We start from the raw sequence: 27,279 nt of genomic DNA on the forward strand, positions 1-27,279 counted from the left end.
ATGCCCTTGGATACTGTAGAGCCAGTTTTATCACTGATCTGTGCAATTAATGGGAATTAATACTATACTGAGAAAGGGAAAGCTGAACATTTTTCAAGACTGACTAGAAGGGACAAAGACAAAGTCAGTGGGTAAGCTCTATGCCAGGGGGCAGGGAATTAATAACAAAAGAGCCATTTTGATTAATACTTTGTTTTCATGCTTTGGATATTTGCAGATAAGATTCTCTGCTTTTGGTCATGTGAACCTTGCATTTAAACTTTTGCAACTCTCCTGGCAGATAAATGAAATCAGAAAATAAAGGCACATGCATTATGAATGAGGGAGAGACAGACTGTAGGACTTACATTCTTTTAAGCACAGAATAGCTTGGAAGTAACTTCTTTTGCTATGTATGAAGATTATTATTTAGGCTAGATTTTAAAAAATCCTAAATAATAGTCTTTATGTGTAGCAAAAGAAGTTACTTCCAGGCCACTCTGTGCTTTTAAAAGTAAGTCCATTCTACAGAAGAAGAAGAGTTGGTTCTTAGGCTTTTCAGGAACATTTTCCTCATGTCGAAATGAAGAAGAAGAGTTGGTTCTTATATGCCACTTTTCTCTACCCGAAGGAGTCTCAAAGTGGCTTACATTCACCTTCCCTTTCCTCTTCCCACAACAGACATCCCATGAGGTAGATGAGGCTGAGAGAGTCCTGATATTACTGAAGAAGAAGAGTTGGTTCTTATATGCCACTTTTCTCTACCCGAAGGAGTCTCAAAGTGGCTTACATTCACCTTCCCTTTCCTCTTCCCACAACAGACATCCCGTGAGGTAGATGAGGCTGAGAGAGTCCTGATATTACTGCTTGGACAGAACAGCTTTATCAGTGCCATGGCGAGTCCAAGGTCATCTAGCTGGTTGCATGTGGGGGGCACGGAATCAAACCCGGCTCACCAGATTAGAGGTCTGCACTCCTAACCACTACACTCGAAGACATTTTCCTTTAGCTTAAGTGGCTCTTCCCTCAATGGAAGAGAAATGATGGAGAAACTGAGGCTAGAGGAAACAGTCAAACATTGTTTAACAGTGTGTTAGGATCCAGGCTTTTGGTTAGGTGAAAGCGGCCTTACCTAGGGGATGGAGAGCATATTCACAGAGGACAGCTGTTCTGGGCTTGTTTCCCAGCCTCCCCTGTGACTTGTGCTACTCCAATCAAAAGAGCCAAGGGCCTTATAAAGGTGACTTGTCCATAGCTTAGACGTACTTCAAGAATTTCCGCACAGGCTTCCTGACCCCAGCTTCCTTGCAGTCCAAACACTACTCAGTGCTGTTTGGGGGCTTACTTTTGCAGCTGAACAGGCAGCATTTCTCTTGTAGCAAACCTTAATTCTTCTTCCCTGTGAATTGCCATTGCATTGACTAGATCTAGGCATCTTTAATTATTCAGATAATAAATAGAAACTAAGTTGTTGCAATTGTATTTCCCCCTCCCATTTCTATGTGGAAGTTCACAGACAAGATAGTAATCACTCTGCTGAATTGCTTAGCAACTGCAAGTTTTTTAAAAAAGCTAATAAGTCATAATTTATATGTGAAAAGATTGCAGGGGGCTAGAAGCACACTTCTGGTGCACTCAAGACTACATGCTGAGAATCCCATTCCCCACTGACAGCCGATTCAAAACACAGCAATATACAACCGTTCTAATATGTAAATTGTGCAGTGTCTGGTCAAATAGTCATCTGTTTGGTGATTTGTTGCTCTTTTACATATTAGCCTACCCGGCAACTTCTGTAATTCATCCTACCGCTGAAAACAAGCAATGGGAACAGCTTCTTAATGAATTCCCAGGGCTGAATCAATCTTGCTAGAGCTACATAAGTTAAAGGAAAGAAGATCTGCTATTGTTTCAAGGAATCTAACGTGGTTTCTGCACACATCCTCATCAGTTCACCAAGCACACCTGGAGATGGAAGCAATCATGCTTTTCAGAATCCATTAATCAAGTTCCAATCTTCATTCGGTTTGACAAATAATCAATTACAATTCTATGCCTCTTTAAAATTCCTACCAGAATAAAATGCTTCAATAAATCTAATTTTATAAATTTGCCCTGAAAATATTTAATTATAACCAGGCACTTTGCTTTCAGTGTTATGATACCGACACGCCAACCACCCACTTGTATATCTTTAATGGCATGGTCCATAATCAAGTTATACAGAAGTGTCTGGATTTCAACGGATTTACTCCTATGAGTGTCTAAGTTTCAGTTGCAAAAGACAGTGTTCAAGTCTCGGATCAGTATCAGCATCGGATAATTTACATTCTCTGAGCTGAATTGGAAGCATGGTCATTCCTTAAAAGCAAATGGACAAAGTTCTGATTGCGTCCATTTTCCAAATGTGGGGGTTTTATCTAAAGAGCAGAAACAGATTCAAACAACCTATCAAACTCTATGATTCTCAGCCATTAAAAGACTTAGTTAGGTATTAGAAAACTCATTAAAAATTCTTTCCTTGGTCTGAGAAATCCACTGTGTGTATCAAACTCTTGAAACAGTATAATGGGCAAGATAGATGTCCACTGAAAACAACATTCTTCATTATTTGGCATTGCAGTCTTGCACTCAGCCAGCAAGGACATTTGAAAACTTTCAAGGAAACAAGTGCTTTATGACGGATGGGGTCAAGCAAACAAGAACATGAAAAAAGTTTTAGAATCTGACAAAGTCATATAAATGGAATGGCCATGGGGGGTGACCTAAGAACTTCCCAGCTGTATAATACAATAACATATGCTAAATCAACATGATAATGAATTCAAAGTAGCACGGCACATGGTTGTGCTTCAAGCAAGCAAAGTTCAGGATGCTGAGATGCCACAGACACACTATGTGAGAAGAAAGCCAAGCAAGAGCCATGTGAACTTTTCCATCTTTCTTCCCAGCATCCCATGATCAGCATTAATTAACTGCATGGTGTTCATGCCAGCCATATTCCACTTGCACAGAGCCAAACTCCTTTGCTTCATCTCTCAGAGCACAAAGGATCTCAATTCATATATGTGAATTGCTTCACAGAATTCTTGCTACAGCAGACACCCATTCTTGACCCAATAGAATAGGAGCATTAAGAACTCAGAATAGAATGTGATGCATCATTGCCTATTATCCCTGCTTGTACAAACAGAAACCTTCCTCCACTTCCTCCACTAGCAGAACATAAAAGTGAGGGTGATTCTGCCTCTTTACTGTCCATCCCCCCCAATGTTGTATAGCATTTGTTGATCTGGACTTCAAGCATCAGATTTTTACAGACCAGGGAAAGACCAATTATGCACCACAGCAGCCATGCCGGGATGCTGCCAGGTTCTTGTGTTGGGGCAGCAGGCACTGCTGCTTCCTACGAATGCATGAATCTCCTAGCATATGCAGACTGCCCCGGCGTACTGTGCACACATGTGTGCAAAACGCTGGGGCTGGAAAGCCTGGTGTGCTGCCCGGTAGCAGCAGTGGGGTTGTGAATGGGGGACAGGGGCATGTGGTGTCCCTGCAAGAACACTCTACGTTGGGGGAGGATTATGCACAGCTATGGGCCAACCTAGCCCCCCATGGCATCTCAGGGAATGTGGAAGAATCCATGTTACCTTACCACAGGCCATCTGAGGGCCTGAGGCAGGCCAGGGCTGGGTGGTGGCCATGATGGTAGTGACACTGAGCATAATTGGGGATTAGCCCCGCAGTCCTGTTGTCGCCACCCCAGGCATTCTGCCCCATGCATAATCAAAGAGGGGTAAATGGGAAAGATCCACATCTACAAGAGCTATTATCCTTGAAGTTCTACATCTGGGTCAGAAAAATGAAAAACATGCCTACTGGATGGGGGATACACTTCAAGGTAACACTGTGTGTGAACGAGACCTTGGGGTACTTGTGGATTGTAAGCTAAACATGAGCAGGCAGTGTGATGCAGCGGTAAAAAAGGCGAATGCCATTTTGGGCTGTATCAACAGGGGCATCACATCAAAATCACAAGATGTCATAGTCCCATTGTATACAGCACTGGTCAGACCACACCTGGAGTACTGTGTGCAGTTCTGGAGGTCTCACTTCAAGAAGGACATGGATAAAATTGAAAGGGTAGAGCAATGAGGATGATCTGGGGCCAAGGGACAAAGCCCTATGAAGATAGGTTGAGGGACTTGGGGATGTTCAGCCTGGAGAAAGGGAGGTTGAGATGGGACATGATAGCCCTGTTTAAGTATTCTATGATTCTAAGCACCTGCAAGCAGAGGAGAAACAAATGCAGCAGCCAAAATAGTAAGTTTGTAGGATCTTTTATTATTATTATTATTATTATTATTATTATTATTATTATTATTATTATTATTATTATTATTATTATTATTATTATTATTATTATTATTTAATTTTTATACCGCCCTTCTCCCAATAGGTCTCAGGGCAGTTTACAACATAAATAGTTAAAACACAATAAAATCCCCATAAAAACCCCAATTAACATCAGCAAAAGTTACATATAACATATAGCGGCGGTGGTCACAATTCTGATCTTAGTTCAGCCTGGTGGAGAGAATAGTATTCAGAAGAGGGTGGCACCAATACAATAGATCTAACAATGATCTCGATGTTAGAGATCTCAGTATTGGAGGGGATCCTCTGATGGATTAGTGGGAGAGCTGCCCTGGCCTCAACCATATGCCTGGCGGAAGAGCTCCATCTTACAGGCCCTGCGGAAAGCTGGTAGATCCTGCAGGGCCCTTAGCTCTTCTGGAAGCTCATTCCACCAGGTTGGGGCCAGGACTGAAAAGGCCCTGGCCCGGGTCGAGGCCAGGCGAACATCCCGTGGGCCTGGAACAACCAGTAAATTCATACCCGCAGAGCGGAGTGCCCTGCGGGGGGCATAAAAAACCAAGCGGTCCCGCAGGTAGACGGGACCCAGGCTGCGTATAGCCTTTTCTGATTCCTCTTCTACTAGGCTGGTACTTTGCTTTTTTTCTCCCCCTGGGGACCTTTTAAATAGGAAAACATCTTATGTACATCCAATATATGATTGTAATATGTTATCAGGAATTCTATTTTGAGCAGTACTATAGGATCAACAAGAGCAGCACTCTGTTTTTGCTCGTGTGCTTGTTTCCATTTGATGGGAAGCACTTTTTCTTAGTATGTTTTAAATTTGCTAATAGTTCCGAATTACATACGTAGAAGTGTTAGCACTTATACAAATGCCTTACCTGGGAGAAAAGTGAATTAGAAACATAATAAAAAATGACAACAACTCTCATGAACTTTAAGGATCACAGAGTTTATATATTACTTTGACTCCTATCAGCTTCATAGAATCATAGAATCACAGAATCATAGAGTTGGAAGGGGCCATACAGGCCATCTAGTCCAACCCCCTGCTCAACGCAGGATCAGCCCAAAGCATCCTAAAGCATCCAAGAAAAGTGTGTATCCAACCTTTGCTTGAAGACTGCCAGTGAGGGGGAGCTCACTGCCTCCTTAGGCAGCCTATTCCACTGCTGAACTACTCTGACTATGAAATGTTTTTCCCTGATATCTAGCCTATATCGTTGTACTTGCAGTTTAAACCCATTACTGCATGTCCTTTCCTCTGCAGCCAATGGGAACAGCATCCTGCCCTCCTCCAAATGACAACCTTTCAAATATTTAAATAAGGCTATCATATCCCCTCTCAACCTCCTTTTCTCCAGGGTGAACATTCCCAAGTCCCTCAACCTATCTTCATAGGGCTTGGTCCTTTGGCCCCAGATCATCCTCGTTGCTCTCCTCTGGGTGAGGCTAGAGATGCCAACCCATTTGGGTGAGGCTAGAGATGCCGACCTAGATTAAGAGATGCTTAATCTGGGTGAGGCTAGAGATGCCAACCCATGAGTACGAGCCAAAGAGAAACAGCCAAAGGTTTCTGGTGCTGTGGCTTACAATCTGGGCCTCTGCTTGGCAGCTTGGTAAACCAAAGCCATTTTAGCCATATGTTTGTGCTTTTTTTGTTTATTTGACATAAATTGTTTACATTGATACTTGTAATATGCATTTTGGTCTTATCTGAACATCTCTTTGGGAGCAGAGTGGCAAAGAAATGCCTAGATTTAAAACAATGTCACATGACAAATGTTTAGAACATCAGCTCTTGTTTTTAAACAGTGTTCAACAAAGCAGGGCTTGCTAATAAATGCAAATGATTACCTGTAGCCACTGTGACTGGTCGCTATGTCCTGATGTCCAGGCGTTCACTTTGCCTTGCTTGTCTAGCCGAGCTTTTCTAGGCTCCCATGTAAACATATCCATGTTGAGTGTTCTGAAGATGCTAGAAGCAGTAATTTGATAATCCTGTATGTGTCCTGATTTCATCCCCAGTGGTTCGGAGCAACCTAAGGGAAATAAAAAGGACGCTTGAAAAATATGCATCTTGTATTTTCTTACCATTTTAAAAATTCTGTCCAAAACATTTTGGAATCTTAAATGTTTGTTTAAACTGCAATCCCGCAGTTAAACCTCTACAGAAAATCTTTCAAAACCAATATCTTTAACCGCTCCTGCGGTTAAATGAAAGGGTAAGGCCACCTGGGGAGGAGTTAGGGTGGGCCCTGTCCAGGATAAAAACTCAGAGGGCCCAATCAGGAGCCGTGAAGCGGCTCCTGATTGGGCCCTCCAAGTGTCCATCCAGGGCCAAGCAGCTAATGGGGGGGCACGCGATGTGCCTTCCTATTGACCCCTCACCAGGACAGACCAAAATTCCATTCACCCAGCCCAGTCTGGCTGCCAGTCTGCTCCTGACCACCAAAGGGAGGGAGAGGAGGTCAGTAAGGCTGCCAAGGGGGATGAGAACAGAGGCTTGGGCAGGCTGTGCCAGCCCTTTTCACCCCAAGGCTGTCCTAACTGTCATGTCCAACTGCAAATTGCCAAAGAACTCTGACAGAGCTGGCAGGAGGCTGCAGAGTGCTCTCCCTCCCCACTTCAGTCCTGCTGCAAAGGAGCCTCTGACAGGCCCTGACTGAGGGGAGGGAGGCCTTTCCAAGAGCAACACAGGGGAGCCTGAGGGGCTTCCTTTTGAGGGGGGGGGGACTTTCCCCTTCTGCCAAACAGTTGGCTGACAGGGAGGCCACAGAAAAGCCCCTTCTCACTTAAAATACTGCTCTGGCCAGGGGTTAGACACAGCCAAGCCATGTATCTTTCTTCTTTGCAACTCTCTGCAGGTTTGAGGCCACTGCACAGCGTTATTCTGCAGAGCAAACTGGCTCTTTTGTCTCCTGTTTCATCTGCACAACAACCCTGTGCAGTAGGCCTCAACATTCAGCCCCATGACCTTACAGACTGGACAACTCCTCCCCTTCCTCTTCCCACTGCCAAACTCTAGCGCCCGTTGTATTCTTGGAGACAATGGGCTTTGCCCCTAGTTAGATATAAAATAGCAGAAAACATATATATTTAGCTCAGAGCCAGTTTGGTGTAGTGTTTAACTGAGGCAGCCTCTGATATGGAGAACTGGGTTTGATTCCCCCCTCTTCCACATGCAGACAGCTGAGTAACCTTGGGCCAGTCACAGTTCTCTCAGAGCTCTCTCAACTTCACATACCTCACAGGGTGTCTGATGTGGGGAGAGGAAGGGAGGGTGATTATAAACTGCAATGGGACTCTGGGGAGTTAACCTTTAAGGCCACCCATGGTCCGTTTTCAGTGTATTTAAGGGACTGCCTAACTGAGTATGCCACCCAATGAGCATTATGCTTGAATAATGCCCACAGGCTGGTGGACCTTGGCCCCAAAGAGGTACATCAGGCCTTGACCAGGGCCAGGGCCTTTTTGGCCCTGGCCCCGGCTTGGTGGAATGACTTCCCAAATGAGATCAAGGCCATGCCTGAACTCCAACAGTTCTGCAGTGTCTGTAAAATGGAACTCTTCCACCAAGCCCTTGGTTGAGACCAATGGCAACATAGCAGTTATTATCCTGTCTTCCCCTCTCCATATATTACGTCTACATTTATTAACATGTGTTGATGTATGTACATTGCCCCCTCTATCTTCAGGGTAGGAATTTACTATCTTCCCCCAGGATGCCCAGTTCACCCATGCTGGAACTGATTGAGTGAACTGTTGATTCACAGAGGAGCTGTCTGGGGTTTATTAATATTAATATTTTACTCTGTTTTTATTCTATTTATAGGTTATTGTGCACCCTTGTCTTGTTAGCCACCCCAAGACTTTGTAAGGGGTGAGATACAAATCAAGTAATAAAAAAAAAATCGGGTACAAAACCGAGGTCTCTCTCTTGTAGGCTGGATTTGTTAGTAAATCAGAGCATTAATTTTGATATAAACTGTAAATCACTAATCTCTTATTAAACCAAATTAGGCTATTGGGATACATTGGTCATTCCATGTGGTCTTGCTGTTGTTCACTGTTTAGTTAGCTAAATTCATCAATAGTGTTGATGAAAGATGTGACTGGATTGCTATACTGATACTTATGTCCCGAAGAAGAAATTTAAATCCCACCTTTCTCCCAGTAGGAACCCAAAGGGACTCACATGGCTCTCCTTGTTTTATCCTCACAAGTATCTGTGAGGTAGGTTAGGCTGAGTGTATTTGACTGGTCTCAGGTCACCCAGCAAGCTTCCATGGTGCAGGGGGAGATTTGAGCCTGGGTTTCTCAGATCACTCTGTCCACTGCACCAGATCCTAGGCCGATAGTCTGTCCACTGGTTCTATGCCACTATACCACACTGAACTTTATGAATCTTCTGTATCAAGTTTCTCTTGATATATTTTGTCATAGTCCTTCAACAACAGCATTAAGGGGGGAAAGATGTTCTCCAAAGTTGCTTTTATTGTTTTGCATTCTTTTAAGAGGTTTTGAGTCTTTCTCCCCTTCCCTTACAACAATGGCAGTTTGTACCTTGTTAGAAATGGCATTTAGCAGCAGCAGTCTGAGGATTATAGATATTATGCCAAAAGAGAGAGGGTCACAGGGTCATCTGTTAAAGCAGTCTTGCTGATTCACTATTACTTCTTCATGTGGCAAGCAGAGGTATTCTAAAAGTTTTCTGTTTCCAAAGGCTGACCTGACCTTAATTTGGAGACCTCTTGTGGAATGGCTGCACAGTGTGATTGCCATCATAGAGTTGCTTTCTTCTTCTGCTTTACACAATACCCTTTTGCTTTCTTTGGTATTTAACTTCATATGCTTTTTTACTCTACACTTCATAGGAGGCCCATGGCCTCATAACAAAGCAATATGAATTTATAGAACTCTTCATGCAGAAGACAATGCAGGGTTAATCTTTTCTGACTTTTCCCATTTGCTGTACTTTCTCAAAACACCAGTAATAGCTAGGCAAATTTGGCTCAGGTGTATACGGTAAGAGGGACAAATTGGCAGAATCTTACCATTTCCCTTTCCTATTGTAGTAACCTTCCATACTGTGAACTACTTTCTTCTCTCCTTCCCCCCATATTACCCAACCTACTATATCTGCCCCCCTGTGAATATGGCTGTTATTTTGAATATTTGTTTTCAATGCATGTAATTATAGATATTGAAGCAGGAAGCAGTTGCTGTTAAGAGTGTGCAAAAATACAGTATTTTTTTAAATTGGGGTACATTGGACCCCCAAATTAATGGCAATTCTAAATTCCAAACACCAATATGGTATTTAGATTTCACTCACCACCACCACCAATTTTCCAAATGTTCAAATCCATTATTCCCTCTGAGAAAATGTTCTGAGTGGCTAAGTATCTGGTTGTAAAAGTAAAGGGACCAACATTGCAGCAGAGCTACAGGTGCCTGGCCTTTAAATAACTTCCAAATTCCAAGCAGATTGGACCAAGGGATCCAATTTTATGGGCTCCTGAACAGAATGCCCCAGCCATCCTCCATTATTTCCCATAGATGAGATCCCCCAGCTATTTCCAGGGCAAAAGCCATGTCTGCAAGCAGCAACTACTGGTCAAATGTCTCCCATGGAAGAACTAACAACAAGCCCAAAAGAACCATTGCAGAACTCCAGAATCCCAGTAGAACGACAATCCAAGTGCCAAACCAAACAGAACCAAAATCAAATCAGAGAATCACTGCAGTAGAAACTCGGGGGGGGGGGTGAGAATGGACTTTGCAAACCCAACAAAACTAACTGCACTGTGTAGAAGCCCAGCAGAACCCAGGGCCACTATGACAGTGCAAACCCAACAGTAGTAATGTCAAACAAGAGAATCTGTACACTAGAAACTGAAGGCATAATCAATACCAATGTTCAGAAACAATGTTCATTTGGGGGGATTTATTTTTGGTTCAGCTATATCTTAATGCACTCCTAGTTGCAGACTAGACTATATCAATGATTTATAAGATAAAGGTAAAGGTAAAGGTTTCCCCTGTGCAAGCACAGAGTCATATCTGACCCTTGGGGTGACGCCCTCTAGCATTTTCTTGGCAGACTCAATACATGGTGGTTTTGCTATTGCCTTCTCCAGTCATTACCGTTTTACCCCCCAGCAAGCTGGGTACTCATTTTACTGACCTTGGAAGGATGGAAGGCTGAGTCAACCTTGAGCCGGCTGCGCCACAAGAGGCCCCTATTAAGATTATGATAAAGGTAAAGTGAAGAGGAACTAAAGAGCCTGTTGATGCGGGTGAAGGAGGAGAGTGCAAAAGTTGGCTTGAAACTCAACATCAAGAAAACAAAGATCATGACATCCGGCCCTCTCAATTCCTGGCAAATAGATGGGGAAGAAATGGAGATAGTGACAGATTTTATTTTCCTGGGCTCCAAGATCACTGCAGATGGGGACTGCAGCAAAGAAATTAAAAAGACACTTGCTCCTGGGGAGGAAAGCTATGGCAAATCTAGACAGCATCTTAAAAAGCAGAGACATCACCCTGCCAACAAAAGTGCGTTTAGTCAAGGCTATGGTATTCCCAGTTGCAATGTATGGCTGCGAAAGTTGGACCATAAGGAAAGCTGAGCGTCAAAGAATTGAGGCTTTTGAACTCTGGTGCTGGAGAAGTCTCTTGCGAGTCCCTTGGACTGCAAGGAGAACAAACTGGTCAGTCCTAGAGGAGATCAGCCCTGACTGCTCCTTAGAAGGCCAGATCCTGAAGATGAAACTCAAATACTTCGGCCACCTCATGAGAAGGAAGGACTCCCTGGAGAAGAGCCTAATGCTGGGAGCGATCGAGGGCAAAAGAACAAGGGGATGACAGAGAATGAGGTGGCTGGATGGAGTCACTGAAGCAGTAGGTGTAAACTTAAATGGACTCCGGGGAATGGTAGAGAACAGGAAGGCCTGGAGGATCATTGTCCATGGGGTCGCGATGGGTCGGACACGACTTCGCACCTAACAACAACAACAGCAAAAGGTAAAGGTAAAAGTATCCCTTGTGAAAGCACCGGGTCATGTCTGACCCTTGGAGTGATGCCCTCTAGCGTTTTCATGGCAGACTCAATACGGGGTGGTTTGCCAGTGCCTTCCCCAGTCATTACCGTTTACCTCCCAGCAAGCTGGGTACTCATTTTACTGACCTCAGAAGGATGGAAGGCTGAGTCAACCTTGAGCCGGCTGCTGGGATTGAACTCCCAGTCTCATGGGCAGAGCTTTCAGACTGCATGTCTGCTGCCTTACCACTCTGCGCCACAAGAGGCTCTATTCTCTTAGGGTATTAAGCTAAATTTTCAGAAGTTTCTGTTTGTGTGGCTTGTGGCACAATCCTGTGTAGTATTACTCCATCCGAAACCTACTAAAATTAGGGGGCTTATCCAAAAGTAACTACACAAGATTGTTCTGTAGATGTGCATGTTCCATGAGACAGAACTTTTTATCTAACATCTAAGCAGATAATACAAAAAGCATTTTTCTGCTTTTCATTTGAAGTGACTGAGGAAACAATCAGGAAAAAATGGAAATGCTTTTCAGTAGTAATGAAAGTCAAAAAATGAAGCTCAAAAGACTGTTTTGGTTCAGAGCTTTCAGACTACATGTCTGCTGCCTTACCACTCTGCGCCACAATACATTTATTTGGTATTTATTTCCCTATACACTATCTGAGTATCTGGGTGGCTCAAGCAGAGTCACCTGAAACTCAACCCCTCCGAGATGGAGGTCTTGTGGCTGGGTAGAAGGGGGCAGGACCCAGAAGCATGCCTCCCCACCCTGGATGAGGTGCAGTTTGAGGCCGTACCAACTACCAGGAATTTGGGGGTGATCTTTGATGCCACCCTATCTATGAAGGTGCAGATCACCGGAATAATCCAGGTAGCATTTTTCCATCTACTCCAAGCCAGACCACTAGTGCCCTACCTGTCCCCAGAACACCTGGACACAGTGATCCAGACTAGATTTCTGTATCTCATTTAACATGGGCCTTCCCTTGTCCTTGATCCAGAAATTACAGTTGGTGCATAATATAGCTCCTTGGATCCTCTCAAGGTCAACTTGGAGAGCCCATATCCAGCCAGTGCTGAGGTAGCTGCATTGTTGAACAATTGTATTCTGGATCAAGGTCATATCTGAGGGGCCACCTGTATCCTTATACCCTCCACCCTCTGGGCTCTTTGCTCTGCAGGTTTGAATCTGCTGTTGGTCCCTGGCCCTCAGGAGGTACTCCTGGCCAGAGAGCCAGTTTGGTATAGTGGTTAGGAGTGCGGACTTCTAATCTGGCAAGCTGGGTTCGATTCTGTTCTCCCCCACATGCAACCAGCTGGGTGACCTTGGGCTCGCCACGACACTGATAAAACTGTTCTGACCGAGCAGTGATATCAGGGCTCTCTCAGCCTCACCCACCCCACAGGGTGTCTGTTGTGGGGAGAGGAATGGGAAGGCGACTGTAAGCCGCTTTGAGCCTCCTTCGGGTAGGGAAAAGCGGCATATAAGAACCAACTCTTCTTCTTCTTCTTCTTTTTGGTCCTGGCCCCAACCTGGTGGCATGAGCTGAGGACCATGACAGAGCTATCACAGTTTTACAGAGCCTGTAAGAAGGAACTCTTCCACCAGGCCTTTGATTGAGGCCAGGCTGTGGAAGTTCTGGGATCCCTCCTCAGGATGCCCTGAACATCTAAAGCAGAAGGCTTCCCCCTTCCCAAGGTCAGGTGGCAGTGCGTGCTGCGGTATGGATTTTTGGTCCATGCTGGACTGGTGAGTTGGAAGGGAATAGAATGGTGTAATGCTCCCAGGATTGACCCAGGAGTGATGGTCAATCAATCAATAACTAAATATGAAAAACAATGAGCCTGCAATGATTTTACTGGATTAAAGAAATATGACAATGCCAAGTTGCATCATAAAGACATGGAAATGAGATAATGTTTCAAAACAGGGATTTTCAGGTTTGTGTACATTTTGTACCTTAACAGAACTGCTCAAAATGATGGGGATTGCAGAATGTGATGGCAGTAGCTTTTGTGGTTTATAAAGCTACCTCTCCCCCCCAAACCCAAACCCTTCACACCCATTTATTGTGCAGTTCTAAACAGAATTGTACCTTTCAGTGTACTCAGAAGGGTGCAACTTTGTTTAGTATTTCATTGTTAGGTATTTCTGTAGGTATTTCTGTAAAGCAACAGGTGCCTGGATCAGACCAAATCATCATCATCACTTCCTTGAGACAAAGACATTCCACAGTTAGCTTTGGCTGGCAATTGATGTGAGGATCAGGCATGGGGGAGAGAGTAGGAAATGATGTTGTGCAGCACCACTTGTGATTATGTAACCACAACTGACATTTCCAGATCTTGAAATTTCCCCCCAACTCTATGGAAATGGGGAAAATATGGAACTGGGGAATGTGACAAACTGACTTCTGCATTCCTAGCTTTAAAGTTGTAGTGCTATATGATGCCATCCTCTCCATATTTTAGGGTTGTCAGTCCCCAGGTGGGGGCAGGGTAGCCCCTGTTTGGAGCCTCTCCACTGGTCCAGGTCTATCAGGAAGAGGGGGGAATTATCCCTCAAATCAGCAAGAAACTGGAAATAAATGCAATGTGCCTATGTCACCTGGAAGTGACAGGCATGTCAATGATGTTGAGGGAGGCAAAACTGTATGGTAGAAGACTAATTCTACCATAGAGGTTTTGTCCACAAACCAGAGCATTGCCCCTGACATCCCCAAATGTGCAAATGTCACTTCCAGGTGATGTACGTATGTCACATTTATCTCCAGCTTTTTCACTTTCTGTACCTGATGAGTTTGTTTGTTTGTGTTTCAATTTCTAACCTACCACTCCCAGCAATGCCAGCTTGTGGCAGCTTACAACATTTAAAAATGCAAATTACAATATAAAACAGCCTTAAAAACCAATAAAATAATAGCAACACTATTAAATAAAAACATTAATCAACATCAATCAACAGCATTAAAAAAAAAATTCCCCACCAGCTGGTCCAACAGACTTGGCAACACTGCCATATTTCTCCCCTGCTGCTCCACTAAGCACCAGTGGGTAGACAGGGAGTGATAGTGGGGGAACCAGACACCTGGTTTCTATCCACAATTCAGACTGGGCCACAGAGCTTTACATGAATTTGTAAGTTGGTGGAATATTGGCGATGCCTTCAAAACAGCCTTGTTATTCTCATGACATGTGAACTCCCTGATTCAGTTACTGTTTCAGGATCAAGCTAGAAACTTCAGGACGGTAAGCCACATGAGCCAACAAAATACCCTTAAAGAAATAGGCCAAAGTGATCCAGTTTATTACTTTCTGATCTCTCTAAATCAGTGGTCCCCAACCTTTTTATCACCAGGGACCAGTCAACGCTTGACAATTTTACTGAGGCCGGGGGGGGGGGTAGTCTTTTGCTGAGGGATGTCACTGCTGCCGCCTGAGCCCTGCTCCACTTGCTTTCCCGACGGCGCCCCTGACTTCCCACCGCCCACTGTGGAGCCCCAGCCATGGCAGCCACTGGAGAGCACCAAAGGTGAGCCGGCGGCAGAGTGGCAGGGCAGCCCCGAGGCAGCAGCCGGGGAGGAGGACAAGTAGGAGCTGCGGTCTATGGACCCATACCGATCTCCAGACCGGGGGTTGGGGACCACTGCTCTAAATGTTTTTAACTCATCAGAACTTCCCATAAGAGACCCGTTCTTGAATTTTCCAGTCTGCCTTTGCTTTGACAGAGCTGTGTATAGCAATCTAATTTTGTTGGTATCCAAAGAACTGAGAGTTCCTTATAAATGACTCTTGACTTGCGTCAAAATAATTTGCTTTCCCACTCTATCGCAGGGAACTGAGTCATTGATTGTATACTCCTGCTTTTCCAGTGTGTGCCCACCCTTGTCTTCTCCACAGGGTACAATTGATAAAGCTAAATCTTCTTTGTATTTCTAAAGATTGTTATTTGCAGGTTGTCAAAGCACTTCTATTGATTTTCAAGAACATTTCCACTTGGTAAGTGTGCTTCTTCTAACTCTATTTTGCTCCAGTTTTTTTTTTAAAGCAAAGCGTTTTTAGTCTTGAGGGGGAGAGAATGAGTATAAATAAGACCACACACACAAACATAAGCATCAGAAATATGAAATTCTCCTTATAACTATAGTGCAGCATGAATCTTCATTTTTAAAAGACACAATTTGCTTGTTAAAAGAGGAAAATCTAAAAAGGAAGGAGAGTGATACTGTGACATCACAAGGTCAGCCGATCAGCATGCTGCATGGATAGCTTCATCTGCAAGCAGAAAACACTGACTTCTTGATCCTGAGAAGACTGTATGTCTGTATGGTGAATATATAACTCTCCATCTGTGTTACATTTGCAAGCATGGCTATGTTTTTATAGTTAGGAGACGGAAGTGGCTACATTTCAATGGGTACACTTTGCATAAAGGTAGATCTAGGTTCAATCCATTGTATCTTCCTTTAAAGCAGTGGTCCCCAAACTTTTTATCACCGGGGACCGGTCAATGCTTGACAATTTTACTGAGGCCTGGAGGGAGGGTAGTCTTTTGCTGGGAGATGTCGCCACCGCTGCCTGAGTCCCTGCTCTACTTGCTTTCCCACCAGAACCCCTGACTTCCCGCTGCCCACTGGGGGGGCTGCCAGCAGCAGCTGCGCAGTGCCACAGCGAAGGGAGCAACAGTCCGCTGGAGAGCACCAAAGGTGAGCCGGCAGCAGAGTGGCAAGACAGTCCCAGAGGCAGCAGCCGGGGAGGAGGACAAGGAGGATGTAGACACCGACTGATCTACGGACCGGTCCCGGTCCCTAAACCGGGGGTTGGGGACCACTGCTTTAAAGAACCCGGGATATGAAGAACTGGAAAAAGTTCATGCCTGAGATCTTGAAAACACACAAGCAAGAAAAAACCATGTGGTTCAATAAATCATGTCAGTTTCAGAAGAATTCACTTCAACAGTCATAATATTATCTTACTAGGGGCAAAGCCCATATCCAAGAATACAACGGGCGCTAGAGCTTGGCAGTGGGAAGAGGAAGGGGAGGAGTTGTCCAGTCTGTAAGGGCATGGGGTTGAATGTGGGTGTTGTGTAGGAAGTTGTGGTGGCGTGGTGGCCAATGAGGGCATGGGTGTGGAGATATGGGTGTCAATAACCTGTGGTTTGGAATGTTCGTTGAGTGTGGGAGAGGACTGACCTTTGGGAATTGTGGCATAGTGGTTACAGATGAACTTTCCAGAGCCATGTCTTCAGATATGTGAAGAGAAAATCAGACTCTTCATAGGGGTTTCCCTTCTTGTGTGAATTAGGCCAGACACCGAAATGTCCCCCTGCCCTAATACACATGGAGTAGTCACAGTACACAGGTGTCTACCCTGTTCCTTCTGTCTCCATTTTTTCACTGTTGATAAAATGTTATGTGGCCTCGCACCTCCTAACTGGCTGGAAATCTGGTCTGTCCTGACTTTGCGTCTTCCAATAAGGCCCTCACCTGGACTGGCCCTGCCCCCTCTCCGCCCACTTAGGCCTTAGCCTTTTATGTTTATACAGCAATAGCTGTATAAAGATACTGCATTTCAACTGGAAGTCAACATTGCCGAGCAAGAAGAAATGTATCTTGTATTCAATATATTTAAGAGTAATTAATAGTAACCAAGACTTATATCCTAGGTAATAACTAGTTTTGTTAGTTTCCCTCAGTTGCATAATAATTCCATGTGACCAATAAATACAGGTGGAGCTCAAAGTCTCTTGGGTAACAGGAAAGAGGCCATAAAATAGCAGGAGCCTTTGACACAAAATAAGGCTATGTTGTGGATCATGAGACCTGTATTTACATGGGTCAGGAGCAGCGGTATGGCGGACGATAGGGTGAGACTGAGTGAAAAAGTTGAGTGGATGGAACCAATAGTCTGACTCCAGATAAAGCAGCTTCTTATGTGCATACTGATAGAGGCTTTCAGTGATGGATAGTTTGTGGACTGCAGGCTGAATGATACTGTGTACTAAAATTAGCCTGAAAGATATATTTTTGCATTGCAAATCGTTTATAATAAAGGCATCTTTGCAGTGAAACTTTTTCCTGAGAAATCTGGGGGCCATTCTGCACAGAAAAATAAAAAGCCTTACACCAGCTCAATGGTGTAACGCGCTTCCCGGAATTCCCCACCTACTGGTTCCTCTGCTGCCAACTCGCGCTTCCTGGAATATGGCAGAGCTGCTTGAAGTGGTGGAAGACGGGAACGTGCTATACATGCTCCTATCTTCCCCCTGTCAATCAAGACAGGCAACCAATCACCTGCAAGCGCTGTAAAATGGAGGATGTAGCAGCCAGTTTCTGGATGTTATGCTGGATATTTACGATGTCATGCAAAACGCCAAAAATGGCATTTACAAATGGTAAGAATTTCACTTTATTTAACCAATGCAGAATGGCCCTGCTAGTTGCTCTTCACTGAGATTTACAAGAAACAGGTTCTTCCAGGCCTCCTCAGTTCTTGGAATAGTTCCTTTTGTAAAATGAAATGTAACATAATGCTGAGTTGTTGTGGATCTTGTAACTGTTTGAACTGACCATATTAGAATGCAAAAAATATTGCATATCCTAGACAAAAATTACTGACTTAATAACTACTTTAGATGTACAACTAAAAATATACCATGTAGCCCAAGCATGTTTTGGCTGCATATCTAACAGAGCATGTATACACCAGATAGCCATGGGATAATTGCAACGTTTCCCATTCCCAGTAAAAAGCTATTAACAGTGCAATCGTATGCAAAGCTACTTTAATTGAAGCTCATTGTTTGCAATGGATTACTCTGCAAATTGGCTGAATCATGTTCTGATATTTGTTATTTTTCTTGAGCGCTTCCAAAAGGAAGCAGCACACATATAAATGTAGTAAATAAATGAACAGACATTATTGCTTACCATTCTTGTATATGACTTGAACAAAGTTTGGCCACCAGACACTAAAAAGCATTTTTTTTAAGTATTTGTACATAGGACATAGTAGAACCAAGTTTACTCACTATGTGTAGTGAGAGCCAGCTTGGTGTAGTGGTTAGGAGTGTGGACTTCTAATCTGGCGAGCCAGGTTCGATTCCACGCTCCCCCACATGCAACCAGCTGGGTGACCTTGGGCTCGCCACAGCACTGATAAAGCTGTTCTGACCAGGCAGTAATATCAGGGCTCTCTCAGCCTCACCTACCTCATGGGGTATCTATTGTGGGGAGAGGAAAGGGAAGGTGAATGTAAGTTGCTTTGAGATTCCTTCGGGTAGAGAAAAGCAGCATATAAGAACCAACTCTTCTTCTAGGTCAGTGGCTCTCAACCTTCCTGATGCCATGACCCTTTCATACAGTTGCTCATGTTGTGGTGATCCCCAACCATAAAATTATGCAAGTGTTCTTTCATAGAAATTAAACTGAAACTGACCAATGGCGTGAAGATCCATTGTTCATGATTGTATATAAATTGTTTTTTTCTGGGGTTTCTCAGTTTAGTTCTGCCTCTTGTCCCACCATGCTGATCTCACTCTTTTCCATTGCTCCAGACAGACGAACACTCTGTAGATGGTGCCCCCCCTGCCCAAGCTGCTTGGCCAGCCACGACCTCTGTGAAAGGGTCGTTTGATCCCCAAAGGGATCCCGACCCCCAGGTTGAGAACCACTGTTCTAAGTGGAGCTACCATATGTTCAGGTGAGATTTCAAAGAAACAAGTGAAGAATCTGATTTTCTCTTAACCAACAGAATCTTTGGCAAAAACAGAATCTCATTGGCCAAATCAAGTGTCTGTTGCATCAACCTACTTATAAGGAATACTTTCAAAACTCTCTGTCTCTCTCTCTGGCTTTCTATTTTTAATGTGTGTTTGTGTGTGTATGTGGGGGGCGGGATTTCTGGTCCAGGTAGGGCACCCATTGACCCAAGCCTATTTACAGTTATGTTTCAGTTGGCTGTGCAGTTGTTTCAAAGAACCTGAGTGTCATGATAGTTCAGAAGTATAATGACCTTGAAACACAATGAGACTACTGAAATGGATTCACTTAAGTAGCTTTCACAGTTCTTTGAGCAAAACCATTCCTAGTCATTCTGGCAAAGATTTCTTCTAAATTGTGTTCCCATGGATGGGAGACATAAAAGAATAAAATCTAATACACCAAAGCACCTGGACACCATTTTCTACTTACTTTAAAATCTATCTATATTGGAAGAGGGCCACACAGAGATTAATGCATTAACTTTTCATTTTGGAATCTGGTTTTGTTGTCACTTGAGGACCAAGAATTATGTAACTTGGGCTGTTTTGATACTTTACTAATGCTCTGGGTGACTGTACAGTAAGAAGGGAGTCATAAAAATAACCTCAAAACAAATTTACTGTAGCTGTTGCCATATGAAAATATTGCTGGTACTTTTGACGAAGAGAGAGCATTCTATATGTTTCATTGAATCTGCAAGGGAATGAAGCATTTGTACAGAAGGCAGCCAGGTCAGGCTTTACATTTTTATGCTATGACCCCATCTGCACAAAAACCTTGAAAAGGCTGATATTGGCTCCACTAGTTCATTTACTCCGGCTAGAGGGTACACTGACAGGTTCTGCTGGAAAGCAAGAAAACAAAATCAAATAAAATCTCATCAAAAGCAACCAGGCACAGCAGTGTACTTCATTTCACATGGAAAGTTCTGAACATTCAGTTAGAAAACTCTTTCAGGCTTTAAGACTCTTATTCATTGCGTCCTTAGGAAGTAGCATAAACTAGAAGACATTGATTATTGACCCAAAACATAATTCTAATGCTATATGGATACCTATAGCAAGTAAAGCTCAGCACTGTAATGCAGGAGAAGAGGGACCTGCTGGACGTCTCTCCACACGTGATGGACAAAATCTATTCAGCTTTATTCAGAATTTTATCTGCAACTGAAGCCTTATTAGAGAACACACACACTATATTTCTACTGTGAATCTATTTAAATTTAAATATACTTTTACCAAGTCCTGGAAATAAATGGTAATTCAGGCAGAACTAAGAAAGTGCCTTTACAAATGATCCTTTGGGGAGTACTGGTATCTGACTGAGGTATGGTTTGTTTCCAGAATGTGGCCCCCAAAACTGAAATCTTATTCTGTGTGTATGAAGAATTTTACTTTATGTTTTATGCTATTTAAGAACTTCTCAGCAAATAATTTGATTCTTAATATATACAAGAACAATGAGTTTTTTATTGCACACTAGGTAATTTTAGAAGTCGGTGAACAATTTCTAGAACCAATCAAACCCTCTCAATAAGCATAAAGCACAAAACAGCAGCATAGTCCCCATTCCTCCCCACTCTTCAGCCAAAGATCACAGGGTGAGGATCGTATGATGGTGCAACGTTGGCCGGAGGAGGGGCTCCAGTTGCTACTGACCCTGGCCTCAATACTTTATTGTTTGTATTGTTCTCTAATTCATTTCAAATTCTAATTCTGTAATCCTAGTCAAATTGCATAGTTTATGGGTTGTTTTATGCTACCTGACTGTGCTGTTTTATATCCTTGAGTCTGAGAGCGAAGACAACTGTTAGTAGACATCTGTAAACCACCTATGGCGCCGTGGGCGCCACGGACTAAATAAAACCGTAAGGGGTTCTGGGGCGTGATGTGTCTGGGATGAGGAAGGGTCCAGATTGGAAACTTCCTCATGACAGACAAGCGCCTGCCGATTGGTCCCTCTGATTCCCAGCCCCAGGAACTGTGAGCCGCGCTGCGCGCGGCTCGCAGTTGCTCCCAGCCTCACGCGGCGAGAGGCGCAAAGCGCCTCTCACCGCATCAGGCCGCCGCCTGAGGGAGCCCCCGGCAGTCGCGCGGAGGCCATCTGAGTTGTGCGGAGGCCGCCGCCGTCAGGCCGCCACCTGAGGGAGCCCCCGGCAGTCGCACGGAGCGCGCCTGCCGGGGGCTCCCTGCCTGACGTGGCCTGACGCGTCGGGAGGTGCAAAGCGCCTCCCGCCGCCTCCTCCAACAACAACACGGAGCCCCGCAGCCCACCGCCGAGCCGCTGGCTGCACTTGCCTCCCGCCGCCTCCTCCTCCAACAACAACACGGAGCCCCGCAGCCCGCCGACGAGCCGCTGGCTGCACTTGCCTCCCGCCACCGCCTCCTCCAACAACAACACGGAGCCCCGCAGCCCGCCGCCGAGTCGCTGACCGCCCTGAAGCTGGTGGGGCCGTCAGCCCAACAGTCCAGAGGCTTCTGCTGCACCGGCGGCGGTAGCAAAGCTCGCGGCCCCATCAGCGGCGCCGCCGGAGACGTCCGCACCGCCCTTGACGCCCCCGCACCCAGCAGCTATGCCTCCGCCGCCTCTTGCTGCTGTGCTGACCTCTGCTGCTGCCGCTGGGCTGAATCCTCCTTCTCCCGCCCATCAGCCAGCCAGCCAAGCTCGCCTCGCTCAGCAAGGGCGCAGGGCCTGCCGCGCGGCCTGTGCACCCACTCCGCGGGGCAGGGAAAAGAGCCTGAGGAGCCCTCGACGAGCGGCCAGGGCAGCTGGAAGGACGGAACTCAGAGAAGGAGGGAGAATGCCTCCGAATGGCTCTCCGCGCTTCCTCCCTCCTACGCTTTAGGTAGGCTGCTCCACGGGGGGGGGGGAATTAACTGCTAGGGCCCACTGGGACTCTGCTGTCGCTTCTCGGCCTTTTGGCTAAGATCAAGTGTAGGACTCCGCCTCCGCAACCCCAGGACTCCAGGGACACATGCAGCCGCTCGCCGCCTGCTCGCCACCCGCTCGCCACCGCCGCAAGACCCGCCGAAAGACTGCAGGTAGTCCCCCCCCCTATACCCACTCTCACTGCTAGCGCCCATTGCATTTCAATCTGCAATGGGTTATATTTCTAGTTATAAAATAAATATGGAAACGATCTACAATCCTCCAAGTCTGAACCAGCAAAACAATGATTATGTTTTGTCTGCACAGTACTTCTGATGGGACCTGTAACAGTGCCCAATATATAATGAAATCCCAGACAGATAAATTAAAAATATGTTAATTTTTCTCAGGGTGAAGTAAGGTCTATTTGGCTGCAGGCATGGAAAGCTGACGATGTATGTTCCTGGAGCTAATGACACTGTCTTGGCTTTTCTGATCAAGTCAATAATGCCTTCAAACCTTTTAAGTTATTCAGCAGTGTACTAAATTGTGGCTAACTGGTTATCCTTTTCAGCTTGAAATACTTACGAAGAGATAGATCAGCTAAAGGTCACTTTCATTATTTTAATGTGTTATTTTAATGTGTTAGAGGGAAACGTTACCTGATAATTCACACCCAAGGAGCTCCATTCGCAAAGTGCAGTGCCTTCGACAAACTTGTGGATACAGTCGAATATACTGAGATTTTATTGGGGGGGTGAAAGAATTTGCATAAGGTGTGTTGTTATCCACATTTCCATGGAACACCTGGATCAAAGTTAAAAAAAACATTATGGAAGACATCTTTTATCAATACAAATTAATTGAATTCATTCTTACTATTTCTCCGCACACCTTCTGAAAGCGGCTGGTAAGATGGTGGGGATGCAAAGAGAATGACAATGTTTCTGTACAAAAAGGCATTTGTCAAGAGAGACGTTCAGTCAGAAGGCCATGTGTCATCTTCAACATCCTGACAAGTAGTGAGAAGGATTTTATGATTTATCAGTTTCCCTGGATTGGTTCAGGCAACACTGGGACTTTCCCAGATTGTTTCGGCCACCCACATAAAGCAGGCCACATGCTAGAATTCATCATTTGTGCAGGAGTTGATCTGAGTCCCATGATTTGATGTGAACTGGTACCATGGTCAGATGTTTGAATTTTCTTCATGCAGGGGCAATGAGCTTATTCATGCTTGATAACAGAAACTTATGGATCAAAGTAGTTTCCAGAATGGTTTGTAGGATTTGTCTGGACCCTCTAGCAGTTCTCTTAATGAACTGGCTGAGACATGAAATTCAGGCCTATAGTAAGCCATTGATCATATTTCTCCCTGATACCCTGATACCCTCTCATACCTCACTACATGTATGTGTAAAGTGCCAAATCACAATTGACTTATGACGACTCCAGCAAGGGATTTTCAAATCAAGTGACAAGCAGAGGTGGAGTGCCATTGTCTTCCTCTATTAGGTAAAGGTAAAGGTAAAGGTATCCCCTGTGCAAAGCACCGGGTCATGTCTGACCCTTGGGGTGACGCCCTCTAGCGTTTTCATGGCAGACTCAATACAGGGTGGTTTGCCAGTGCCTTCCCCAGTCATTACTGTTTACCCCCCAGCAAGCTGGGTACTAATTTTACCGACCTCAGAAGGATGGAAAGCTGAGTCAACCTTGAACTCCCAGCCTCATGGCAGAGCTTCCAGACAACATTTCTGCTGCCTTACCACTCTGCGCCACAAGAGGCTCTTGTCTTCCTCTATAGCTTCTGAAATTTGATGAGATTACCTTTGAATTTCCCAAGACCCCTGGGATACAGACAAGATGAGGGATGCAAAGCTGCTTACACAGCTATGTTCGTACTGGCAGCTGATTCAAGATCAAGTATCAAGAACACTTTCTAGGACTCATCTGAAAGCCTATGAAGTGGCAGTGAAGGCAGCAAAATGATCTGACATCTCTGCCTCCACAAGTTCCTTTCCAGTGCAATTGTTTAGACTAATTCAGCAGTTCACCACTCCTGCCATGGTTCCTAAAATGGATAACTATTTCAATATCAGCAATGGTTCTTTTACTACATATTTTTTGCAGATAAACTCTTTTGTCTCTGCTAGGACCTGGTTGCCAGTTTTGGCTCCACCTGCCATGCTGGGTCCTTTTTTTTTTTTACTCCAGGCTGTTGTCCCAGACTAATGTTAACAGGATCCTCACTGAGATTTGCACTTGATGGAGTCCCGCTCTCTGCAGTGGACTCTTAGGGGTATTGCTTGAATCTTCCCATACTACCAATGCTGGAGAATGTCTGACCATTTCCACATGAGAAATTTGTTCCAGGCCAGCCTTTGAATGTTGGTGGGTTTTAGAACCCGCTCCACATGATGTCGCCTGCATCCTGAGGCTGTCCAGTAGCTGGGTCGAGTTTTGGCCATGTTTAACTCGCAATTTCAGGAATCATCAAAACTGGATTTACATACCTAAATCGCACATCCCATCAGTGAGCAACCAGTGAACAATCAGGGGTAAGCCCATATGGAGGGAGAAACACATGATAGTCTTGGCAGCCTTCCTTGCACCTGCCCTCCCTTCTCCATTTCCTTCTCTGGGTAATTTTTTTTGAAAAATGGTGCAGTCTGCCTTGCAGTGTGACCACAAACCTATATTGTCAAAGGTAAAATAAAATCTTCTTTAAAGTGTCCAAGGTCTTTTTTGGGATCAGGCAGGCCAAACACGACCCCTTTTCTGTTTTTTGGAGGTGGGGAATGAGCTGGGAAAGAAAGCGGATGGGTGATCGGGCAGCATTCTCCCAATCATACAGCAGTCTGAGCACATTGTTATTAAGCCAACCATTAAAACAAAATGTCTTTTTGGGTTTCAGAGACCATGTGCAGCCTTCTCACAACTTGGGCAGGCAAAAACAGCCCCATTTCTGTTTTCTGGAGGTGCGAAATAAGCTGGGAAAGAGGAGTGTGTGTGATTGGGCAGCCTTCTACCAATCATACATGGGTCTGAGTCCCTTGTTTCAAAGTCAACAATTAATACAAAATGTATTTTTGGGCTACAGGAACCATGTACAGTGTCTTAGAAATCCAACCAGACAGAAATAAAATCCCAAAGAACAGGAATCCCCAAAGGGGGGGGGTGCTGTATCTTTCTGCCATTTCTCGATAGCAATGTGGCAGTGTTGATTTTTATTAAAAATGCATCTGTGTTGTCTTGTAGCATTACCACATAGTAATGTGGAAGTGCCTTTAAAAAAATTAGGGGCAGGGGGGAAGAAAATTTCACTTCACAAGAGAACTGCTGTTCTATGATTGTTTGCTTGCTGCGATTGACAAGCCAAGGAGCAGAGGGAGAAGTTTGGCTTGTTTTCCCTTGTAGCCTCATCAGTAGGCAAAAAGCTGCAATGGGCAGAGGGAAAATGTGGGAGGGGTCTCCCCGTGAGGAGGGCTGCAAACTTGAGATTTACCATCCCACATTTGCAAACAGGAAGCCACTCGCGTTTTACCCTTCTATGCAGAAATGGTCTGTTCTCCCCCTTTAATATTGGAATATACTCCCCAGGCAACGCATACATTACTTTAGGTACCAAAGAAAATTGCATTGTGAAAATTGCACTCTAACTTTCTGTATCTATTTATTTAAAATATTTACAATTTCACCTCTGTCCTCTAAATAAAGACCTGTTAAATCTTTTATTTCTTTTTTTCATATGTTTTATATAAATTTTGCCATTTCCTCTATTAGGACGATCTTTTCTTCCTCAACCTGCTCTTCCTCTGCCAAGGACTGTTAGAACAACTGATACATGATTTTAGAGTCTTGGTGGTGGTGCTCCTTGATTTGGAATAGCTTCCCGGAGAAGCTTGAACTGAATTCTTAAGCAATTACATCCTTCTATGCCCATTTAACAGAATGCTGTAATTCTTTTAAGGATTGCAATGAGTTAGAGGAGCAGATGTAGATACCTGCAAATTGGGCAGGTATAAGACAAATTGATTAATATTATTTTCTAGATTTTGTACAGAAACCATCTATCCTTCCACATGTCTTCTCTTATGAGCAAAGCACAGCAGCTTCTTTGTATTTAGGATACAAACAAAACCAATTCTAATCCCCTGTTGAAGGCAATAACTTTCTGGCAGTATAAAGTTTAATGCTGCTGAATGAATTCAAGGGTTAACAATTTTCTACAGAATTAAATTAAATTGGACACAGAGAAGTAATTACTGGTAAACTGATTAAAATGAGAATCATTTAAATGTAATAAACAGGATTACTATGCTTTTGTAATGCTATGTTTATAAAACCATCAATTAAAATATAAAAGTGCCTTAGTCAGCATAGTTTGTCAATTCCTTCCATGGCTTCTCAGGATCTAATCTATTCATATGATATTTATCAATACATTTTATGTAAAATGCAATAAAGTTAATTTACTGAACTCCTGTACATTGAAAACATAAATTGCTTTTTTATGCTGTTGACACTGTCTTACCATGTCTTCATTTGTGCCTTTCACTTTGTATGTTGCCCATAATTTCCCATCATTGCTATATGCAATTTTGTATGATTTTATATATTCTGGACTTCCAATTCTCTTAGCACCTTGCGTTATAACTCCAGTGATTCTCATCTTCCTTTGCAGGTTTATCTGAAAGAATAATATTTTTGCCATCAGTGATCACTAATAAAAAAAGGTTCTTATTACAATTCCTATTTTGTTTGGGTTTATACAGTATATTCTGTGGATTTGGTTGTAACTGATCATGTCCAGGGCTTAATTTTGGGATAAGGTAGAATATATAGCACCCAGTATGAATTCATTAAAGAAAATATCTTATTTTAAATAACAACAGTCCCTCTAGACACTGCTACATGGAAGAATGTATTTTACAGATACCTTATCCTGTAGCTAGACCTATGTGGTGGCATCCATGATTAGATGCAGTTTCAGTATTGTGCTAATTAGTTTTTTATTTATAATTTAATTTATATACAGTCTATTCCTACAAAAGCAGGCTCAGAGCACTTCACAACTCTTTTGAAAACATCACAAAACACCTCCTGCTAACTGTCACAGTCCAGTTGGCCAGTAAGGTATGACCCAAGGGGGGGGGGGAGAAGAGTATGGAAGAGGAGAGGAAGAAGGCCCACATGATTCTGAGTCATCATGGCTTCAACCACAGGCCAGGTGGA

The 27,279-nt window shown here is 44.1% G+C and overlaps 1 protein-coding gene across 2 annotated transcripts in view; it reads right to left on the minus strand.

Moving 5' to 3' along the window:
* Nucleotides 1-27,279, minus strand: part of EDIL3 (EGF like and discoidin domains 3) — a 295,349-nt gene that overhangs the window by 53,389 nt on the left and 214,681 nt on the right. For both annotated transcript variants that reach the window (XM_077347541.1, XM_077347540.1), the window contains 3 exons: nucleotides 26,579-26,734; nucleotides 22,707-22,851; nucleotides 6,217-6,401 (listed from right to left, as the gene is read on the minus strand). In XM_077347541.1, the coding sequence (XP_077203656.1) occupies nucleotides 6,217-6,401; nucleotides 22,707-22,851; nucleotides 26,579-26,734 (486 nt within the window). The remainder of the gene's footprint in view (nucleotides 1-6,216; nucleotides 6,402-22,706; nucleotides 22,852-26,578; nucleotides 26,735-27,279) is intronic.

This window comes from Paroedura picta, chromosome 7 (genome assembly GCF_049243985.1).
Source record: "Paroedura picta isolate Pp20150507F chromosome 7, Ppicta_v3.0, whole genome shotgun sequence".
Taxonomy (NCBI): domain Eukaryota; kingdom Metazoa; phylum Chordata; class Lepidosauria; order Squamata; family Gekkonidae; genus Paroedura; species Paroedura picta.